Source organism: Portunus trituberculatus, chromosome 21 (genome assembly GCF_017591435.1).
Source record: "Portunus trituberculatus isolate SZX2019 chromosome 21, ASM1759143v1, whole genome shotgun sequence".
NCBI classification, from domain to species: Eukaryota; Metazoa; Arthropoda; class Malacostraca; order Decapoda; family Portunidae; genus Portunus; species Portunus trituberculatus.
The window spans coordinates 10577497-10599983 of record NC_059275.1 but is presented as its reverse complement, the minus strand read 5'-3'; the positions used below and the strand labels follow the sequence as shown (position 1 = coordinate 10599983).

Genomic DNA, 22487 nt, shown 5'->3' with positions numbered 1-22487 from the left:
TAAGACCTAGACTGGAATATGCAGGAGTGGTGTGGACCCCCCATAAAAAGAAACACATAAAGAAATTGGATAATTGTAGATATGGAGACGGGGCCTCATGAGCATAAGGCCCAGGCCCTGTAAAACTACAACTAGGTACAACTAGGTAAATACACACACACACACACACACACACACACACACACGAGACGCAGCAGAGGAAGGACGCGATACCGTCGCTTCCGAGAATCAGCTGATCTTCACTACCTTTGTTTGGGTTTATAGTGGCCTGGGCAATAAGTGTGGACTCATTTTTCCTTTCATGAATACAGTGTTAAATAATAATGAGTGAGAAAGATATTCCATCTAAATGCAGGTATGTGACAAGGGAAAGAATGAAAGCTGATGATGACAATGTTGGTGAGGGAGGAGGAGAATTTGAAGGCTTTGATACGGCGCAAACTTCACTATTTGATAGAGTCTTAACTATCGAACGTAAATTAGATAAATTGATAAAGGAGAGTATGGGAATGAAAGAGAATGAAGAACAGGATAAAGAGCTCCAGAAATTGAAAGAAAGGATAAAAGAGTGGAAGAAAACGAAACTAGGCTAAGAACCGAAAATGAAGAATTAAAAGTCCAAATAGCGAACTATAAGAAATTGATGGAAGAAGGACTCGGTAAAGCCGAGAAAGAAAAAGAAAAGCTAAAAGATCTAGTTAACAAAGAAGAAGAAAGAGTACAAGACGTGATTAAAAAGAAGTACAAGCATGGAGAATCCAAGATAAGAAAGACAAGGAATCATTTCAAGAAGTATTTCAAGAACAGTTAAAAGAAAGAGATGAAAATATGACAAGCAAAATGATAGGAGTCCTCAAGAAAAAGAAAATTTAGTAAGAGAAATTGCGGAAAAAAGAAGAGTGTAATTATTTTGGACTGAAAGAAAAAATGTTAAATATAGACCAAGAAGGGAAAAAGACGAAATGAAATCAGTAAAAGACCTACTAAAACATCTGAATGACGAGGATAGACAGAACTTAGAAGAGGAAGTAGAAGAAATCCATAGAATGGGACCATATCAAGAAGGAACAGTGAGACCAATTAAGATATTACTAAAATCACAAGCAGCAGCAGAAGAAGTACTATATAGAAAAACGAAACTCAGAGAAACAGAAGGTTGCAAAGATATATATATAAAGAAAAATAGAAACGAGGAGGAAAGGAAGAGACACAATGAACTGGTGGCAGAAGCAAGAGAAAAAATAATGAAAGGTCAGAGGAGGAGAAGAAGGCATTTTTTTGGAGAATTATAGGAGACAGGATAAGGAAATGGTATATAAAAGAGAAAGAAGAGAAAAGAATGGAGCAAGTTTAACTAAAAATGATAAGAACAAGAGATTAAAAATGATGTATACAAACATAGATGGGATTTTATCTAGTAAATTAGAATTAAGAGATTACATAAAGAAAGAAGAACCAGATATTGTATGCCTGGTGGAAACAAAGTTAAATGAGGCAATAAAATAGACATAGATAAAAGGTATAATATATGGAGGAGAGAGAGAGTGGGTAAAGGAGGAGGAGGAGTCATGATGATGTTAAGGAAGGAGATAGTGGTAAATCAAGTGGAGTTTGGGAAGGAAAATCAGAAATACTGTATGTTAAGATGCATATTAACAAAAGGAGTTAACAATCATTGGAACATATGTGCCACCAAAACAAACTCATGGACTAACCAAGAATATAGAGACATGATAGATGACACAATAAGGAGTCTTACAAGAATCATTAAGGAAAGGAGAAAAGTGATATTGATAGGAGATTTCAACTGTAAGGAGGTAGACTGGGAAAATTATGAAAGTGGTATGGGGAAGATGCCTGGGAGATAGATTCCTGAACCTAATGATAGATAATTTGATGGTCCAAAGAGTAAAGGAAAACACAAGATTCAGAGGAAACGATGAGCCGGCAAGATTAGACCTAGTTTTTACAAGGGATATACCAATTAACGATGATATAAGATACAAGTGCCCATTGGGAAAGAGTGACCATGTAATATTAGAGATGGATATAGAAGAAGGAAAGGAAGATAGAGATGAATCATACAAAGGAGACCGATTAAATTACAGAAAGGCTGATATTGAGAATCTCAAGAACTATTTTAAAACGTAAACTGGGAGGAGATGGAAAACTCATTAACGGTTCAAGAGAAATATAACTTATTTTTGGAAATATACAAAACTGGGGTCAGGAATATGTTCCGAAATATAGACCTAAAGAAGAAGGAAAGAAAGATTGGTTTAATGCAAGATGTGCTAGGGCAAAGGAGAAACGAGATGGAGCATGGAAAAGGTGGAGAAGAAACAGAAATCCAGAAAATAAGGAAAACTTCAAAACAGCAAGAAATGAATATGCTAAGGTGAGAAAGGAAGAAGAAAAGAACTATGAAAAGGACATTGTCGAAAAATGTAAGGAACAACCAAAATTGTTCTACAGATTCATAAATGGAAAAATAAGACAAAAAGAAACAATAGAAAGGTTAAAAGGAGAAAACGGAATGGTGGAAGACCCAAAAGTATGGCAGAACTGTTAAATAGTAAATTTCATGAGGTCTTTACTAAGGAATCCAAATTTGAAAGACCACAGGGTAATAGAGAGACTGTCTATATGAAAGAGATTAAAGTAACCAAGCTTGAAATAAAAAGTTGATGACGGAATTGGATGAGGAAAAGGCAATGGGACCGGATGAAGTCTCAGGCAGAATACTGAAAGAATGTAGGGAAGAACTAGCAAGTCCAATATACAACATCATAAAATGCTCAATAGAAAATGGAACAGTGCCAGTGGAGTGGAAAAGAGCTGAGGTGGTTCCCATATATAAGAGCGGAAGGAAGGAAGAACCTTTAAATTACAGGCCGGTATCACTAACTAGTGTAATATGCAAGATGTGTGAAAAAGTAATAAAGAAGCAATGGATCGAGTTTCTTGAAGACAACAAAATATTATCAAATAGCCAATTTGGTTTTAGAAAAGGTCGGTCATGTGTGACAAATTTATTGAGTTTCTACTCTAGAATAGTTGATAAAGTACAAGAGAGAGAGGATGGGTTGACTGTATTTATTTAGATCTAAAAAAGGCTTTTGATAAAGTGCCACATGAAAGATTACTATGGAAGTTAGAGGAGAAGGGTGGCTTAAAAGGAAGCACATTGAGATGGATGAAGAATTACTTAAGGGGGAGAGAAATAAGGACGATAGTTAAAGATATGAAGTCCAAGTGGAGAACAGTAGACAGCGGAGTGCCACAGGGGTCAGTATTGGCACCAATACTTTTTTCTCATATATATAAATGACATGCCAGAGGGAGTGAACAGCTACATAAATCTGTTTGTGGACGATGCGAAACTGTGCAGAGTCATTAAACAAAAAGAGGATTGTGAAATACTACAGGAAGACTTAAACAAGATCTGGAAATGGAGCAAAAAATGGGAGATGGAATTCAATGTGGACAAAAGCCATGTCATGGAAATGGGAAAAAGTGAAAGACGACCAGTGGGAATCTATAAGATGGGAGATGGAGTAGAACTAGAAAAAGTAAAAAAGGAAAAGGACTTGGGAGTGACAATGGAAGAAAATAATCAACCGGTTAGCCATATTGATAGAATTTTCAGAGAGACGTATAATTTGCTAAGGAATATTGGAGTAGCATTTCACTATATGGACAAGGAAATGATGAAGAAATTGATAAGTACTAAAATAAGACCTAGATTGGAATATGCAGGAGTTGTGTGGACTCCCCATAAAAAGAAACACATAAGAAAATTAGATAGACTACAAAAAATGGCTATAAGAATGGTTCCAGAATTTAAAGGGATGGCATATGAGGAGAGACTAAAGGCAATGGATCTACCAACCTTGGAGCAGAGAAGAGAGAGAGGGGATCTGATACAAGTTTATAAATTGATTAACGGAATGGATGAAGTGGATAATGAGAAACTGATCCTGAGAGAAGAATATGACTTTAGAAGCACAAGATCGCATAGTAAGAAACTAAGGAAGGGACAATGTCTGAGAGATGTTAAAAAATTTAGTTTCCCGCAAAGATGTGTTGAGACTTGGAACAGTTTGAGTGAGGAAGTGGTATCAGCAAAGAGTGTACATAGTTTTAAAGAAAAATTGGATAAGTGTAGATATGGAGACGGGACCACACGAGCATAAAGCCCAGGCCCTGTAAAACTACAACTAGGTAAATACACACACACACACACACACACGCCCGGTAGCTCAGTGGTTAGAGCGCTGGCTTCATAAGCCAGAGGACCGGGGTTCGATTTCCCGGCCGGGTGGAGATATTTGGGTGTGTCTCCTTTCACGTGTAGCCCCTGTTCACCTAGCAGTGAGTAGGTACTGGATGTAAATTGAGGAGTTGTGAGCTTGTTGTTCCGGTGTGTGGTGTGTGCCTGGTCTCAGGCCTATCCGAAGATCGGAAATAATGAGCTCTGAGCTCGTTCCGTAAGGCTGTCTCGTCAGAGACTGCAGCAGATCAAACAGTGAAACACACACACACACACACACACACACACACACACACACACACACACACTATGTACGTCAGTGCAATGCACTTATACCTCCCATATCATTGCTTTACACTGTACACATTATTGCCAAAATGTTACTAAAGAGTATTACCACTATCATTCAGCATCTTTCTAGATTCACCATACTAGTACATACATATATAGATCTTAATTTCCTTCCCTCCTCAGGCCACTGTCATATGATAATATGTTTCTTACAATTAGTGTACATATTTCACTCTCCTTTTCTTTTCAGCTGCTACTATCATGTGCTAATACACTAGTATTTTCATATATAGACTGTTTCATCATTTCTCAGGACACTCACATGCTTATGTCATCTGCAGTTCTTTATTTCAATCTACTTCACCTTTTTCTAACCTCTGGCTTCGTCAGTGTTTACCATAGTGGTTGTGTAGGTCAGGGTTATAAAACCTTACGGGGTCCCGAGAGGATACGTAACTTTTGAGGCACATATGAAGTCCACAAGTGTTTAGTGTATAGGTCGTAGCATAAGGACTTACAAAATACATAACTGTTTAGTGAATCCTGCCCCAGTCTTACTAAATAGTGTTGTAGGAAAGATCTGTGAAATCGTTATCAAAGAAAAATGGTTGGAATATCTGGAGGGAAAGGAAATTATTTATAACTCCCAATTTGGTTTCAGGAAAGGAAGATCATGCATAACAAATTTACTAAGCTTTTATACTATAGTAATAGATGAAGTACAAGGGAGAGATGAATGGGTTGACACAGTGTATATAGATATTAAGAAGGCTTTCAACAGAGTACCACATAGAAGACTCCAATGGAAAATAGAATGCATGGGAGGAATACAGTCAAAAATCTTTAAAGTGGATGACAAATTACTTAACAGATAGGGAAATGAGGACAATGATAAGAGAAGCAAGCTGGAACACAGTTACTAGTGGAGTACCACAGGGTTCAGTGTTGGCAAGTATATCTCAATGATATAGATTTGAGTAGCTATATAAATTTGTATACGGATGATGTGAAGCTTTTGAGAGTAACAAGGAATATCTGTGACTATATAGAATTGAAGAAAGATATTAACAAGATCTGGGAATGGAGCCAAAAGTGGAAATTAGAATCTAATACCAGGAAGTGCCATGTAATCAAAATGAGTAAAGTAATAGAAGACCTACTTGGGAGATAAAATGGGAGAAGACATAATGAAAAGGAGTGAACAGAAAGACCTGGGAGTAATTATGCAAGACAACCTGACTCCAGAAAGACACATAAATGGACTATTTTCTTCAACATACAAGACACTAACTAACATCAGGATGGCATTCAATTACATGGATAAGAATATGATGAAAAAGATAATAACCACTATAAGACCAAGACTGAAATATGGTCACCATACAGACAGAAAGACATCAAGAAACTAGAAAGAATCTAAAAGACTACTACAAGGATGATCCCAAAAATAAGGGATCTTCCGTGAAGAAAGACTGAAGGAAATGGAATTACCAACTTTGAAGGATAGACAGGAAAGAGGGGACTCATAATGATGTATAAGTTAGTAAATTGAATGGAAAAGATATATAGGCATGACCTGGTAGCACTGACAGAGGATGGAGATAGATGAACAAGTGGACATTCCAAGATCATGAAAAATCAATGCCTGATGAACATTAAGAAGTTTAGATTAAGTGATGAGGTTGTAATAGCAGAAAGTGTGCACAAATTTAAGGAAAAGTTAGATAAATGTAGATATGGAGACAGGTCACTATGAGCCCTGCTTGAATCCTGTCAAATCTTCCTCTAACTCCGTCTTTCATACCATCTTTTGACATAAGAACATAAGAAAGGAGGGAAGCTGCAAGAGGCCGCCAGGCCTATACGAGGCAGTCCCAGTGTGCTTAATCCACCTAATTCCATCTATCTTCCCCATCCATGAATTTATCTAACCTTCTTTTAAAGCTCCCTATTGACTCAGCTCTGACTACATGACCACTGAGACCATTCCACTAATCAACCACTCTGTTTGAAAACCAGTTCCTTTCCATTTTCTTCTTAAACCTGAATTTTTCAAATTTAAACCCATTATTTCTGGTTTTGTCCCTGCTACTGATCCTAAGAACTACATTCATGTCCCCTTTGTTAAAACCCTTATACCACTTAAGTACTTCTATCAGGTCTCCTCTTAACTTACGTCTCTCTAAGGAATGCAGACTAAGTTTTTTCAGTCTCTCTTCATAGGGAACATCCCTCATACCCTGTATCCTTTTAGTCATCCTCCTTTGCACTGACTCCAATTGAGCTATGTCCTTTGGGGACCAGAATTGTACCGCATAGTGAAGATGTGGCCTGACCAGCACCAAGTATAATTTTAGTATTACTTCAGGACTCCTGCTTTTAACACTTCTAAAGATGAAACCTAATACTCTATTCGCCTTATTTCTGGCCTCAATACATTGCCTCCTTGTACCGAGATCAGAGCTAACTATGACTCCTAAATCTTTCTCATACTTGGAGCTTCCTAGTGTTACGTTATCTATTGTGTACCTATTGTTTGGGTTATGTCTACCACGCTCAGCACCCTGCACTTGTTAATATTGAACTGCATTTCCCATCTATCTGTCCATTCCTTCATCCTATCCAAGTCAGCCTGTAAATCCTTGGCATCCAAATCAGACCTAATCAATCTACCTATCTTTGTGTCGTCCGCAAATTTAATGATATCACTATTAATTCCACTATCCAAGTCGTTGATATATATTAGAAATAATAATGGCCCTAAAACTGAGCCCTGTGGCACCCCACTACTTACTCCCCACTTCGAATTCGAACCATTAATTACTACCCTTTGTCGCCTGCCGTCTAACCACGCTTTAATCCAGCCTAATATTCTACCCTCTATACCGTGTGCTTTAACCTTTTTAAGAGTCTCTGGTGAGGTAGTTTGTCAAAGGCTTTACTGAAATCTAAGTAAAGAATGTCATAATTATCTGCCGCCTTATAAACCTTGCTATAAAAGCTTAACAAGTTGATAAGACATGACTTCCCCTTCGTAAATCCATGTTGTGTGTGATTTATCAAGCTGTGTTTGTCTAGGTGTTCCCTAATGTTTTTTGTTATTATTGATTCCATTAGTTTACCCACAATTGAAGTTAAGCTGACAGGCCTGTAATTAGATGTTTGGGTTTTATTCCCCTTCTTAAATATGGGAACCACATTAGCTTCTCTCCACATTATCGGTACCTCAACAGACTCCAGTGACATCTTGAACAGCGCCGTTAACGGCTTGCTTACAACGTCCTTGCATTCCTTTAGAACCCTTGGATAAACTTCATCAGGTCCCGGTGACTTGAATTTCTTTAGTTTATCTATCTCCTGTTCTACCATCGCCTTAGTTATAAGGATATCTGTCAACTTTTCACTATCATCTGCCCTAAATGCTTCTTCGCTATCTAGGATTTCCTGTGTATTCTCTTGGGTGAAGACAGTTAAAAAATACTCGTTCATAATTCTACTAATCTCTTCCGCAGAACTAGCCATTTCACCATTTGTTGTCGTTACAGGACCTATTTCTTCTCTGCTTTTCGTCTTATATAATTGAAAAAATCCCTTAGGGTCCATCTTTGCTTGGCTGGCTACCCTCAACTCATATTCACTTTTAGCTTTCCTCGTTAACCTCTTAACTGTTCTTACTAATTCATAGTATCGTGGCCTTAAAGCTTCATCTCCTGCCTTTAGCCTCTTAAATATATTCCTTTATTGCCCAATGCACCGCTTTAATCTGTGTGTCATCCACTTAGGGTCGTTGCTTCGTGATTCTATTGTTTTATAAGGAATGTTGGCTATCTGACCGTCAGGTATTTTATGTAGGAACTCGGTATAGCTCTCACTAATTCTCAGCTGACCGGGATACCTCCCAGCTTCCCCCTCCGTCTTACTCTCTCTCCTCCCAATCCCGACTTCACACCTCCCCGCTCTTCCCTGGTCCTCCCTTCCTTCTACCTGACTAGTTCTGCTTCTCCCCTGCCAAGCAGTTCGTAAATACTCCCTTAATCCATCGAAATTAGCCTTTCTGAAGTCAGGTACTCTTCTTTTGTTCTGTTTTCTAAAAGTTTCATGCCATTTCAATGTATACCTTACTTCTTTGTGATCGCTGTTACCTAAATGGCCTCCAACCTCCACCTGTGTAACTGCCTCCTCCCCGTTTGTCAAAACTAAATCTAGAATATTATTTCCCCGCGTGGGTTCTAAAATGACTTGCTTTAAAAAATTATCCTGTATGACCTTAATGAACTCATTTGCTTTCCTGTTACCCACCATCAAGCTCCAATCAACATTCCTATAGTTAAAATCCCCTACCACACATACCTTACTGTACCTGGCCGCTCTATTTATTTCCTCCCATAGGGAAGAGTTTGTTTGGTCTGAAGCATTTGGTGGCCTGTACACTAAATCCATTACTACTGATTGAGACCCGTCCTTAATATCTACCCATAGAGACTGTTTTGCTGTCTGTCTTAATTCTGCTGTTTATGCAACATTGCAGTGTGTCCTTGACGTACAAGTCCACTCCTCCCCCTCTTCTGTTTTTCTTGTTCTTATGAAAAGTGTATAACCATCAATTTTTGCCTCCTGATCAAACACCTTCCATGACATATCTAACCAGGTTTCTGTTAAAGCAATAATATCAAAATCTTCAACACAAGCTGCACCTCTCAGCAAATCTATCTTGCTCAAAACACTCCTACAGTTTGTGTAATACACTTTTAAACTATTCTTTGCATTTACTAAGCTGGTTATTTTTCTAGATTTGACTACTCCTTCCTGCCTATGAGTCACCGATACCCCTTCCCTTTCCTGTCCACCGAAAAAAGCGCTGGAGTGCATTTAACTCGCCTTCAAGTATTCCAGCCAAAACTCGAACACCTTGGCGTGATAAATGCACTCCATCCCTGGCATACAAGGTGTCCTTGCCGTAAAAGAGGTCCCAGTTATCACTAACATATGATACAGTATCTGTAGTACTTCACCACCATCTTCCTGACCACTATACCTTTTACATCTAAATTTTGTGTTCTTTGTTGGAACCAAGACAGCACCACAGCTTTATGCATAAATTGTCTTGCCAGTGCTAAATTCAACTCCACATATCTGACCATTTCCATGCTTTGCTATCCTTAAAGATTTCAAGAGTCTCATTAGTTTTAAAGAAAAAGAATTTGCACATTCAAACTTCTAGCTGAAGGAATTTGAAACATCAGGAAACACATCCACAAACTTTCAAGCAAGCATTTCCCTCCCATAGCTCTTGTGTTAGAGGTGGCCAATGATGTTAGAGCTAAAACATTATAAGTTGCTAATGTACTAGAATCTTTAATCAAGCCATTAGTGGCACTCATCTTCCTCCTAACTGCTGAATGTAATCCAGTAATTTTCACACTTGTATGAACAATCTTTCCTTTGAATTACTTTTGCTTTAAAACATCTGTTTATATCTATCCTCATTTTTATTTTTTGCATGCTTTACTCACCCTTCTTGCCTCCTTACATTCCGTTTATTCTGCAGAAGAAAATATCTTTTCGGCCACAAACAATTCAGTGGTGTCCTGTTTTATTTAAACTATTCATACCATTGATTTTTATTTAATGAGTTTCTTCCACCAGATTTTGCACACAAATAATTTTTTTTCCAATGTTCTTTCTCTTATCTCTCATCTCATCTTTACCCTCTTTGAAATACATGATCAAATAAACTATTTGTTTTCACCAGTAGTAATAAATTGTCATTGTTTAGTTATTTTCATTTCTATTCCAACTTAAGTGAAGAATTTTGATGGCTCATGTTTCCAAACCAATTTTTTACCATAACCAAAAAGAAAAAAATTTCAAGAACATTGAATCTTCATGGTAAAGTGGCAAGTCATGGGTTGTCTATTGAAACCATCAGTCTTAGGTACTATTGATTAAACAGTTCATGCTATCTATTCTCATATGCCATAAGGCTTCATAATTTTACAGAAACTTTTTACTTGACTATATATTATCATGATTGATAGCTAATGAAATGAAAAGAAAATTAGTCTTTTTTCATGATTCCAGGATGTAAAGATGGATGATGTGGAGAAGAGATCTCTCACTACAGATGAGATCAAGAAGGAAACAAGCAACAAGGAGCATAATCCAGAAGAGAAAGAGGTAATTTTTATTACTTAATGTATTTTCATAGTTGGTGTTTCAAGATCAAAAAGTGAACTAGGAGAGGGTGAAAATTGAGTATTTTTATGTGATGATGAGAAGAGCTAGACTGAGGTATGAAATAGTCCTGAAGGATCTGTACAAGCTGTACAGAGACATTCATAGGACAGTGTAGCCTTGTGAGATTCCATTAAGTGAACACAGCCATTAGTGCAAACATAGAAAGTCAGAGTTACTTACTGTGTATTTTGTTGTTTGAACTCTGTAAATGGTGTGGAATGACCACAGTACAGTAATACTCTATTTGTTTCTGTTCTTCCAATGTGCTACACTGCACATTTCAGTCACCTCACTCACATTTCTTCCCAATCATTTTGGCAATTTAAAACACACTACCCACTTTAAAGGGAGCTTCATTTTGCATTCTTTGTCTACTTCATGTTTTTCAATACTAATTCAGGGTGACATAAATGACCACCAACACCACCACCACACATCTTGATAGTGCACAGTAGTAGTCACTGCATTTGTCACAACTCAAGATCATGAGTTATATTCCATTTCTGCCAGGTAGAGGCTATCTAAATTTTTTCTATCACTCTGTCATCACTGTGATCTTGCAAATAGGTAATATCCATCACATGTCCTATGCTCTCCAGGTATATTGACTCCAACTCAAAGGGAAGATTAATTTAATCTAGTGGAGATAGCACACATGGTTTATCCTCCCATTATCATCACTCCTATCAGATTTATCCACCCCAGATTTTTTTTTCCATGGCTAGAATGAATACTGCATGCAAGTTAATCTATTCTTTCAGTTAACCTATTCTTTTCAAGCTGCAGAAGTTATATTGTTTTAGGCAAGTGTGCAAAATAACACAGGTTATTTCATTGCAAGCTTTCCGAGGTCACTCAACTGCCTGAGGAAACTGGTATTTCACACACTTACTGCCAAGTAAAATCTCATTATGGGGAAAATCAAGGACGACCACTCTCAAATGAAATAATGTATTGTGTAGGTATTACTTATTCTCTCAGTTCCCTTCTCTCTAGTGAATGAATTTCGTAAAATTGAGCAAAATTTCCTTGCTGATATAAAGGTTCCACTGCTCATCAGGTTTTCCCCTTTTCAAGCATACAGAAGGAATACTTCCTGAAGAAACAATTATCCCACAGATCAAAATTGAACCTAATGGGTTTGAAATGAAAGAGGTAGGATGTCTATAAAGTATTCATATATAGGAATTCTTGCCAGTTATTCCCTCCATCCAGTGATAATTTTACATGGAAAGGACTGTATGTCGCACTTTTCTGAATGTTTTCTTGGTTGAACCTTTCTGTATTTAGTGCATAAGTGGAAGGGGCAATGTGTTTGCATGTAATCTTTTATTTTCTCAACAGACTAATCAACTCTGCGAGTAGATAAATACAGGTAACCTATTAATGTTGCTTCATGCTTTGGCTGCCATGATTGCTTTCCATCACACTAAAACAGGTATGTGTGGGGGTGTGAATGTCTTGGTAAAAGAGGCAAAGAGGCTGTGGTATGTATACTCTGGAAGGGGAGAGAGAGAGAGAGAGAGAGAGAGAGAGAGAGAGAGAGAGAGAGAGAGAGAGAGAGAGAGAGAGAGAGAGAGAGAGAGAGAGAGAGAGAGAGAGAGAGAGAGAGAGAGAGAGAGAGAGAGAGTTTTGCTTAGAGCCTCTCAGTATGCATAGAAAATTGACAAGGCCAAATTGACATGACATTCCAGTGCATTTCCTCCCTCACACCAAGAACAACAACAACCATTTTCAAGCAGAAAGTAGAAATATAAAAGAAAAATTATTGCTATGAATTTGATAACACCTATATGTGCATATAACTCATCTAAAGGAACTCTATACCTAAAAAAAAATTGGTTCATAAGCAACAAATATATTAACTTGATTGGTCCCCTTAATACTGGCCATTAGTGCTGCAGGAGTGAGTCAGGAAAGCTGCACCTGAGATGGTAGTAAACCAATTTGTCCCACCCATTTTTTTTATGCTTGCCAAGAGCAAAACAAGCTCCCTGGGTAATGTGTGCTGCAGCAACACAAGACTAATATCTGCTAACTGTTTTTTATGCATGTTAGTACACTAGAAATTTAAAAAAATGCATTGGATATTCTAGAATATTCAAAACAAAATCCCAAAATTATTAACCTCACATTCTTGTAACAGGGATCAATGTACAGGGTGAAGACTGTTGCCAGAAGTGTAGAGGCACCAAGAGCTCATTGTTGGTAGTCATGAGAGAGGAAATAGTGTGTAAATGCTTTTGACTGGTGGTCTACCACCCTTCTTTTGCTTGTATCCTTAAGGGTGTATTTCTCATATCTAAAAACAGTGGGTGAAGCCAATCAAAAACAGTGTCAACCTGTGAAGCATCCTCTAATTTGAATAATGTTAAGTCTTTTTTGGGTTGTTTTTTTCTCATTTACCAGTACCTTTTTATTCTTGCAGGTGACCAATATACAATAGAAAAATTAGCATATCTAGTCCAGTGACATTACTTTTTTGCACTTATTTATTGCCTTGCTATTTCTTATGTAGATACTGGTAATGATATCTACCATATATAAGCCTTAATTATATACAGTACATTTACAAATTAGTGAAGAACTCCTCTTCACTAATTTGTAAATGTACTGTACGTATATAATTAAAGCCTTGCTGGTGTAAGTCAGAATTGTGTCTTACATAAGAGGGAGAACTACCAAGGTAAAAAAAATTAATATTAGAAAAAAAAGCCCTACTAGAATTGTAGTGTCCATAAAAGAATCAAAAGAATTAGTCAAGATTCAGGGACAAATATCCCAACACCTCCCTCATAAAAGAAGTTAAGTTGTAGGAAAATGAAAATACAGAGACAGGCAGGGAGTTCCAGAGTCCACCAGTGAAAGGTATGAATGATTGAGAGTACTGGTTAACTCTTGTATTAGAGAGTTGGACAGAATAGCGATGAGAGAAAGAAGAAAGCCTTGTGGAGCTTGGCATGCAGTTAGCAAGATCAATAGAGCAGGTAGCATGAAAATAGCAATAAAACATAGAAAGGGATGCAACATTTCGGCAGTGAGAGAGAGGCTGAAGACAATCAGTCAGAGGAGGGGAGTTGATGAGACAAAAAAATATTTATTCCACCCTATCTAATAAATCTGTATGAGTGGAACCCCCCCAAACATGCAAAGAGTACTTCATACAAGGACAGATAAGGCCCTTGTACAGAGTTAGCAGTTGGAGGGACGAGAAAAACTGGCGGAGACACTGCAGAACGCTCAACTTCATAGAAGCTGTTTTAGCAAGAGATGAGATATAAAGTTTCCAGTTAAGATTATGAGTAAACGACAGACCGAGAATACGAGTATTTAGTGTGGAAGAGGGAGACACTTTAGTGTCTTTGAAGAAGAGGGGATAGTTGTCTGAAAGGTTGTGTCGAGTTGATAGATGGAGAAATTGAGTTTTTGAGGCATTGAAAACTACTAAGTTTTCTCTGCTCCAATCAGAAATCTTAGAAAGGTCAGAAGTCAGGCATTATGTGGCATCCGTGGGTGATCTGTTGACTTCTTGAAGGGTTGAACGTCTCTAAAAGGACGTAGAAAGGCTGAAAGAGTGGATAGGGCAAGAAGTTTGGTTAAGAAGGTCATTAATGAATAATAGAAGGAGAGTGGGTGACAGGACAGAATCCTGATAAACTCCACTGTTAATAGATTTAGAAGAACAGTGGCCATCTACCATGGTTGCAATACAATGGTCGGAAAGAAAAGTTGCAGAGAGAAGGATAGAAACCATAAGAGGGCAGTTTTGAAATCAAAGCTTTGTGCCAGATTCTTTCAAAAAGTTTTGATATGCCTAACGCAACAGCAAAAATTTTACCAAAATCTCTAAAAGTGGATGACCAAAACTCAGTAAGGAACGCCAGAAGATCACCAGTAGAGCGATCTTGACGGAAGACATACTGGCGATCAGATAGGAGATTGTGAAGTGACAGATGTTTAAGAATCTTCCTATTGAGGATAGATTCAGAAACTTTTGACAAGTAAGAGATTAAAGCTATAGGATGGTAGTAGGAGAGATTAGAATGATCACCCTTTTTAGGAACAGGCTGAATGTAGGCAAACTTCCAGTAAGATGAAAATGTACACTGCTGGTCAGAGCAGAAGGCGCAGTACCTGTAACATCCTGTAAAGGAGATTAATGACACAGAAAATATGTTTCAATGAGGGTATTCACCTAAACTAGTAATTGATAGGATGCCCTCGTGCCTTCTTGATCTTTTCAAGTCTCTTGGGAAGTGAATCACCCAGGTGGTGGAGATACTGAGTGTCAATATTGCCCTATATGTCCTGAATAGTGGCTTGGAGGCGTGGGAGGGAGGAGGTATCTCTCTCCTTTAGCTTCAGTTTTATGTACACCCACAGATTTTATATAGGGTTAAGGTCTGGCGAATTTGTGGGCCAAGGTTTTAAAAGGCTGAGATTGCAGAAATCAAACGAGTCAACAATTAATTTTGCAGTATGGCATGGTGCACCATCTTGCATGAAAGTATCAGCATTACACTTTTCCATACACTCATCTAACTTCTCTAGAATTAGCACAAAGTAGTTATTTTAGTTAATACGAACATTCTTAGGCAAAAACACTAATTTTCCAAGACCATAGTAAGAAAAACATCCCCACACCATCAAGGAATCTGGGTTTTAATGTGTGTGTTATGTAGCACGGATCATAATGGTTACTACCGGGTCTGCGGTACACACGGTTTCTCTGGTTGTCTGTAACCTGAAAGCTTGCCTCATTTGACCAAAGAATCCTACGCCACTTACCTGAGCCCCAATGCAAGCCTACTGTTAAGGTGACCACTTATGAAGCAAGGTTTTGAAACTGCGCGGCAACTCCATTATCCCATGTCGCCTTTCACATATCTCCGCACACTCCTTTCACTCATTCCAGCCAGGAAAGAGGGTTCCTGGCCTTAAATTTCTTGCTGTGTATGCGAGGGTTGGCCTTAAGTTGTCTTCGAATAATGTTCAGAGTTATCTAGCTCACACTGTGCTTACGCCCTTCAAGCTTGTAATATGGTGATGAAGCATCTCTTCCTCCCTCACGATAAATTTTGGTCCAATGTTGAACAGTTCTGAGAGCTATGCCAGTGTTCGTGGCAATTTCTTGATTTGACTTATTCTCCCTCACTAAGGCACAAATGAAGGAAAGAACGTGAGATGCATCAGTGTGTAGCTGAAAGCGTGGGAGGCTGCATGCGTCTCTTGCTCCTGTCACTACTTGAGGAATTAGTAATACTTCTACAAGAAGGGGTACTCCACCAGATGCCTTGTTTATGGCACAATATGATCTACAAAGCAAAAGGAAGATGTTATAATACCTGCTGTGAAGAGTTTGCAATATTATAGCCATTTATTGACAAAGAACATGTGTCTGTCCTTTTAAAAATCTTTAAAGGCCCGTATCTCAACTTATTGCACTATTGAGGCATATAACTTCAACAGTTTTCATCCAATTTTCATGATTCAGGTATCAATAGAAAGAGCATTAAATTGTCTTTCTACTCAAGTGAGCAGAATTTAAAATTTTGGAATATTTTTTTCTTAATCTAAAGAGAAATAACCAAATGAGGTAAAAATCTAAAAAAAAAATTCTCGTCGATAAAACAGAAAATGCAAAATCTGCTCACTTGACCTTCTTAGACAACCTCCAAAGTTTATTATGACAGCTTATGAAGAAAAAAAAAAGTTTAATAATAATAATAATTTACACCTTGAAATATGAAGATATTTTTAAGATACGAATAGCCATCGGTAGGTGATGCAGCAATCGCTTGGCTACCCAAGTCCACCCAAGCATTCATCCTGCGTTGTGTATCGTTGTTCATCCTTTGTGTATGTATGTGTCTGTGCTCCTCGGCAGTGTGTATTTTTTCTTAAGTTTTGTGAACTCAAGACCCCATGATCATGGATCTCGAAAGTAAAAGTTTAGCGATAAGCACACAAAATAGCCTGTATTCACATACTGATTACACTTAGAAATTCAATAAATGAGTGAGTACAAATGGTGTTCTGCCCACAAGCAACTCTCCCTCTTTGCAATGCAAAAAACCAGTAGTTTCTAGATGTCATGGTTACGAAAACATCACAGGTTGAAGGAGGTGGTATCATCGGTTTATGTGGCCTTGTGTCCAATCGGGTTTAGCAGCCTTGGCTAGAGCGATAGAAAACAGGTCCCTTGTATCCCCTCTCTCTCTCTCGTTGCTTGTTCTGATACCACTCTCATTCAAAAGTTGTCTCCCCGCAACATGGCACAAGACCTGAGGTTTAGAAGAGAGGTGGTGGAATGAGACACCGTGAAATCACTGTTGCTTCCACAGTATCTATCGTTGGTGACACAGTGACATAAACCATATGTTTACTCCTGATGAGTATTGCCAGCTCACAAGTAAAGAAATGGGAAGAAAATAGCCAAAATATAGCCATAAAAAGTCTAAACGTCTATCGATGTGCCCCGAATTTTGCGGGTTAAGTTGTTATTTTCAGCAATATCGTACATTTATATCATGCATACAATAAACATTGTATTTATCTTATATTATATCTATATTTGGTTGGTATTTAAAGCATGTTAATTTTTTGTGGGGGGTAAATTCGTATCACAAGAATTGAATGAATTCAGTTTCCATTAATTTCTATGGGAAAAACTTATTTGATATACAATTTTTTTGATATGCAACAATCGTCATGGAACTAATTAAATTTGTATGTCAAGGCACCATTTTCATTTATTAAAAAAAAAAAAAAAAAACTAAAAGCCGAAAGTTACTGAAACACACACAAATAACTCTCACCTAAACATAGGTATCAATTCATAAAAAAAAATGGTTTAATTTGGTTGAAAATAACGAAGAGAAATTTACTCTGTCGGTCCCGTTAAGGCAGTGAGAGAGGCTGAAGAGACTCAGAGGGGAATTAATAAGATGAAAAGCTTTTGATTCCATCCTGTCTAATAGAACTGTGTGAGTGGAACCACCAATACATGCAAGAGTAAATGAGGCTCTTTTACAGAGTTAGCAGTTGTGAAGGTGAGAGGCAGAGGCAGAGATGCCTCAGATCATTTCATAGAAGCTGTTTTAGCAAGAGATGAGATGTAAGGTTTCCAGTTTAGATTAATGAATAAAGGACAGGCCAAGGACATTCAGTGTAGAAGATTGTTAAATGTCATTAACCCCTTCAGTACGGTGACGCCTATGTGGGCGTCATGAAGACCCAGTAGCAAATACGGTGACGCCTACGTAGACGTCATATTTCTTTTCTGAGCTTTCTTCAGTTCAATTGTCCCGTATAGTGTGTTGGATACCAACTACACACGCCGTATGCTGTCCTTGAAATCGTAGTGCTCCTCCCACCATCCTTGTCTCCACCAATCACTAAAGATAAGCTACATGCGTCCCGCCTTGTGTCTAAAATTACCCTGTTATCTAAAATTAGACTGTTCCCATCTCTCTCTCTCTCTCTCTCTCTCTCTCTCTCTCTCTCTCTCTCTCTCTCTCTCTCTCTCTCTCTCTCTCTCTCTCTCTCTCTCTCTCTCTCTCTCTCTCTCTCTCTCTCTCTCTCTCTCTCTCTCTCTCTCTCTCTCTCTCTCTCTCTCTCTCTCTCTCTCTCTCTCTCTCTCTCTCTCTCTCTCTCTCTCTCTCTCTCTCTCTCTCTCTCCTCTCTCTCCTCCCTCCCTCTCGAAAGATTAGTTACATGCGTCCCGCCTTGTAACATTTGTGAAAACACACACACACACACACACAGGATAAGGAAATGGTATATAAAAGAGAAAGAAGAGAAAAGAATGGAGCAAGTTTAACTAAAAATTATAAGAACAAGAGATTAAAAATGATGTATACAAACATAGATGGGATTTTATCTAGTAAATTAGAATTAAGAGATTACATAAAGAAAGAAGAACCAGATATTGTATGCCTGGTGGAAACAAAGTTAAATGAGGCAATAAAATAGACATAGATAAAAGGTATAATATATGGAGGAGAGAGAGTGGGTAAAGGAGGAGGAGGAGTCATGATGATGTTAAGGAAGGAGATAGTGGTAAATCAAGTGGAGTTTGGGAAGGAAAATCAGAAATACTGTATGTTAAGATGCATATTAACAAAAAGGAGTTAACAATCATTGGAACATATGTGCCACCAAAACAAACTCATGGACTAACCAAGAATATAGAGACATGATAGATGACACAATAAGGAGTCTTACAAGAATCATTAAGGAAAGGAGAAAAGTGATATTGATAGGAGATTTCAACTGTAAGGAGGTAGACTGGGAAAATTATGAAAGTGGTATGGGGAAGATGCCTGGGAGATAGATTCCTGAACCTAATGATAGATAATTTGATGGTCCAAAGAGTAAAGGAAAACACAAGATTCAGAGGAAACGATGAGCCGGCAAGATTAGACCTAGTTTTTACAAGGGATATACCAATTAACGATGATATAAGATACAAGTGCCCATTGGGAAAGAGTGACCATGTAATATTAGAGATGGATATAGAAGAAGGAAAGGAAGATAGAGATGAATCATACAAAGGAGACCGATTAAATTACAGAAAGGCTGATATTGAGAATCTCAAGAACTATTTTAAAACGTAAACTGGGAGGAGATGGAAAACTCATTAACGGTTCAAGAGAAATATAACTTATTTTTGGAAATATACAAAACTGGGGTCAGGAATATGTTCCGAAATATAGACCTAAAGAAGAAGGAAAGAAAGATTGGTTTAATGCAAGATGTGCTAGGGCAAAGGAGAAACGAGATGGAGCATGGAAAAGGTGGAGAAGAAACAGAAATCCAGAAAATAAGGAAAACTTCAAAACAGCAAGAAATGAATATGCTAAGGTGAGAAAGGAAGAAGAAAAGAACTATGAAAAGGACATTGTCGAAAAATGTAAGGAACAACCAAAATTGTTCTACAGATTCATAAATGGAAAAATAAGACAAAAAGAAACAATAGAAAGGTTAAAAGGAGAAAACGGAATGGTGGAAGACCCAAAAGTATGGCAGAACTGTTAAATAGTAAATTTCATGAGGTCTTTACTAAGGAATCCAAATTTGAAAGACCACAGGGTAATAGAGAGACTGTCTATATGAAAGAGATTAAAGTAACCAAGCTTGAAATAAAAAGTTGATGACGGAATTGGATGAGGAAAAGGCAATGGGACTGGATGAAGTCTCAGGCAGAATACTGAAAGAATGTAGGGAAGAACTAGCAAGTCCAATATACAACATCATAAAATGCTCAATAGAAAATGGAACAGTGCCAGTGGAGTGGAAAAGAGCTGAGGTGGTTCCCATATATAAGAGCGGAAGGAAGGAAGAACCTTTAAATTACAGGCCGGTATCACTAACTAGTGTAATATGCAAGATGTGTGAAAAAGTAATAAAGAAGCAATGGATCGGGTTTCTTGAAGACAACAAAATATTATCAAATAGCCAATTTGGTTTTAGAAAAGGTCGGTCATGTGTGACAAATTTATTGAGTTTCTACTCTAGAATAGTTGATAAAGTACAAGAGAGAGAGGGATGGGTTGACTGTATTTATTTAGATCTAAAAAAGGCTTTTGATAAAGTGCCACATGAAAGATTACTATGGAAGTTAGAGGAGAAGGGTGGCTTAAAAGGAAGCACATTGAGATGGATGAAGAATTACTTAATGGGAGAGAAATAAGGACGATAGTTAAAGATATGAAGTCCAAGTGGAGAACAGTAGACAGCGGAGTGCCACAGGGGTCAGTATTGGCACCAATACTTTTCTCGTATATATAAATGACATGCCAGAGGGAGTGAACAGCTACATAAATCTGTTTGCGGACGATGCGAAACTGTGCAGAGTCATTAAACAAAAGAGGATTGTGAAATACTACAGGAAGACTTAAACAAGATCTGGAAATGGAGCAAAAAATGGGAGATGGAATTCAATGTGGACAAAAGCCATGTCATGGAAATGGGAAAAAGTGAAAGACGACCAGTGGGAATCTATAAGATGGGAGATGGAGTAGAACTAGAAAAAGTAAAAAAGGAAAAGGACTTGGGAGTGACAATGGAAGAAAATAATCAACCGGTTAGCCATATTGATAGAATTTTCAGAGAGACTTATAATTTGCTAAGGAATATTGGAGTAGCATTTCACTATATGGACAAGGAAATGATGAAGAAATTGATAAGTACTAAAATAAGACCTAGATTGGAATATGCAGGAGTTGTGTGGACTCCCATAAAAGAAACACATAAGAAAATTAGAGACTACAAAAATGGCTACAAGAATGGTTCCAGAATTTAAAGGGATGGCATATGAGGAGAGACTAAAGGCAATGGATCTACCAACCTTGGAGCAGAGAAGAGAGAGAGGGATCTGATACAAGTTTATAAATTGATTAACGGAATGGATGAAGTGGATAATGAGAAACTGATCCTGAGAGAAGAATATGACTTTAGAAGCACAAGATCGCATAGTAAGAAACTAAGGAAGGACGATGTCTGAGAGATGTTAAAAAATTTAGTTTCCCGCAAAGATGTGTTGAGACTTGGAACAGTTTGAGTGAGGAAGTGGTGTCAGCAAAGAGTGTACATAGTTTTAAAGAAAAATTGGATAAGTGTAGATATGGAGACGGGACCACACGAGCATAAAGCCCAGGCCCTGTAAAACTACAACTAGGTAAATACAACTAGGTAAACACACACACACACACACACAAAATTCTGGAGTTAGAAGGTAAAATTGAAAAACTGTTTGAAAAGTATGGGGGCCTGGAAACGAGTTATGACAATGTAAAGAAAGACTGTGCCGATATGAAGAAGGAAAATGAAGCACTGAAAGAGGAAGTTAAGCTAATTAAAGTGAATTGCGAAAAATGTGGAGAATCTCTAGGAAAAGTGATGGAGAAGCAGGCTGAATGGAAAAAAAGTCAGGAAGTGGAAAGAAAGGAGGTAAATTACAAAGTTGCAAGTCTGGAAAAGGAAATCAAAGAGTCTGGGAGAAAACTTTGGGCCTTGCTGAAATTATAGATCAACAGATCATAGAAGAGAAGATAGCTGAGAAAGTGGTGAAGGTTATTAAGTCAAATGAAACATTGGTGAGGGAAACTGTAGACAAAAAGAGATGTGTGGTGATATTTGGTGTGGAGGAGGATAAGACACCGAGTAAAATGGAGAGAGAAAAACATAAAAAAGGTGATAAATAATATCATTAATGTGGTGCAGGAGGAGGGAAAAGACCTAGTACAAGAAATAGAGGACTTCCATAGAATTGGAAAGTTCACAAGAGAAGGTATGAGGCCAATAAGAATCAAACTTAAGTCACAAAAGGATGTAGATGAATTGGTGGAGAAGTCATGGAGGCTAGCCCAGCAGGAAACAACAAGGAAGATTTGGTTGAGAAGAGATCTCGGTGAAAAGGAAAGAGAAATGTTAAATGAGTTGAGAAAGGAGGCTTTGAAAAAAATGAAGAGAGGACAGAAGAGGAGAAGAAAGAGTTTTCTGGAGAATCTTGGATATGAGACTGAGGAAGTGGTTCATAACCCAGAAAAGTACAGCAAGAAAGGACTAAAGAAACTTACATATGAGCGAATGTAATGTATTCCAACATAAATGGAGTGATATCGGGATTTTAGAACTCAACGATTACTTGAGGGACAAGAACCCAGATATTGTGGGTCTTACT

General features: G+C 37.8%; 1 protein-coding gene and 1 non-coding gene across 13 annotated transcripts in view; both read left to right on the top strand.

Moving 5' to 3' along the window:
* The window catches only part of LOC123507112 (fasciclin-3-like), a 944731-nt gene that overhangs the window by 915308 nt on the left and 6936 nt on the right, over positions 1-22487 (top strand). For 7 of the 12 annotated variants that reach the window (XM_045259686.1, XM_045259684.1, XM_045259682.1 and 4 more), the window contains 3 exons: positions 10646-10741; positions 11643-11759; positions 11879-11956. In XM_045259686.1, the coding sequence (XP_045115621.1) occupies positions 10646-10741; positions 11643-11759; positions 11879-11956 (291 nt within the window). Of the gene's footprint in view, positions 1-10645; positions 10742-11642; positions 11760-11878; positions 11957-12145; positions 12182-22487 lie in introns of those variants that run through there. The other 5 variants (XM_045259693.1, XM_045259692.1, XM_045259690.1 and 2 more) reach the window with 3 other exon arrangements.
* Trnam-cau lies at positions 4252-4325 on the top strand. The gene has a single exon. It is a non-coding gene; the product is annotated as a tRNA-Met (tRNA).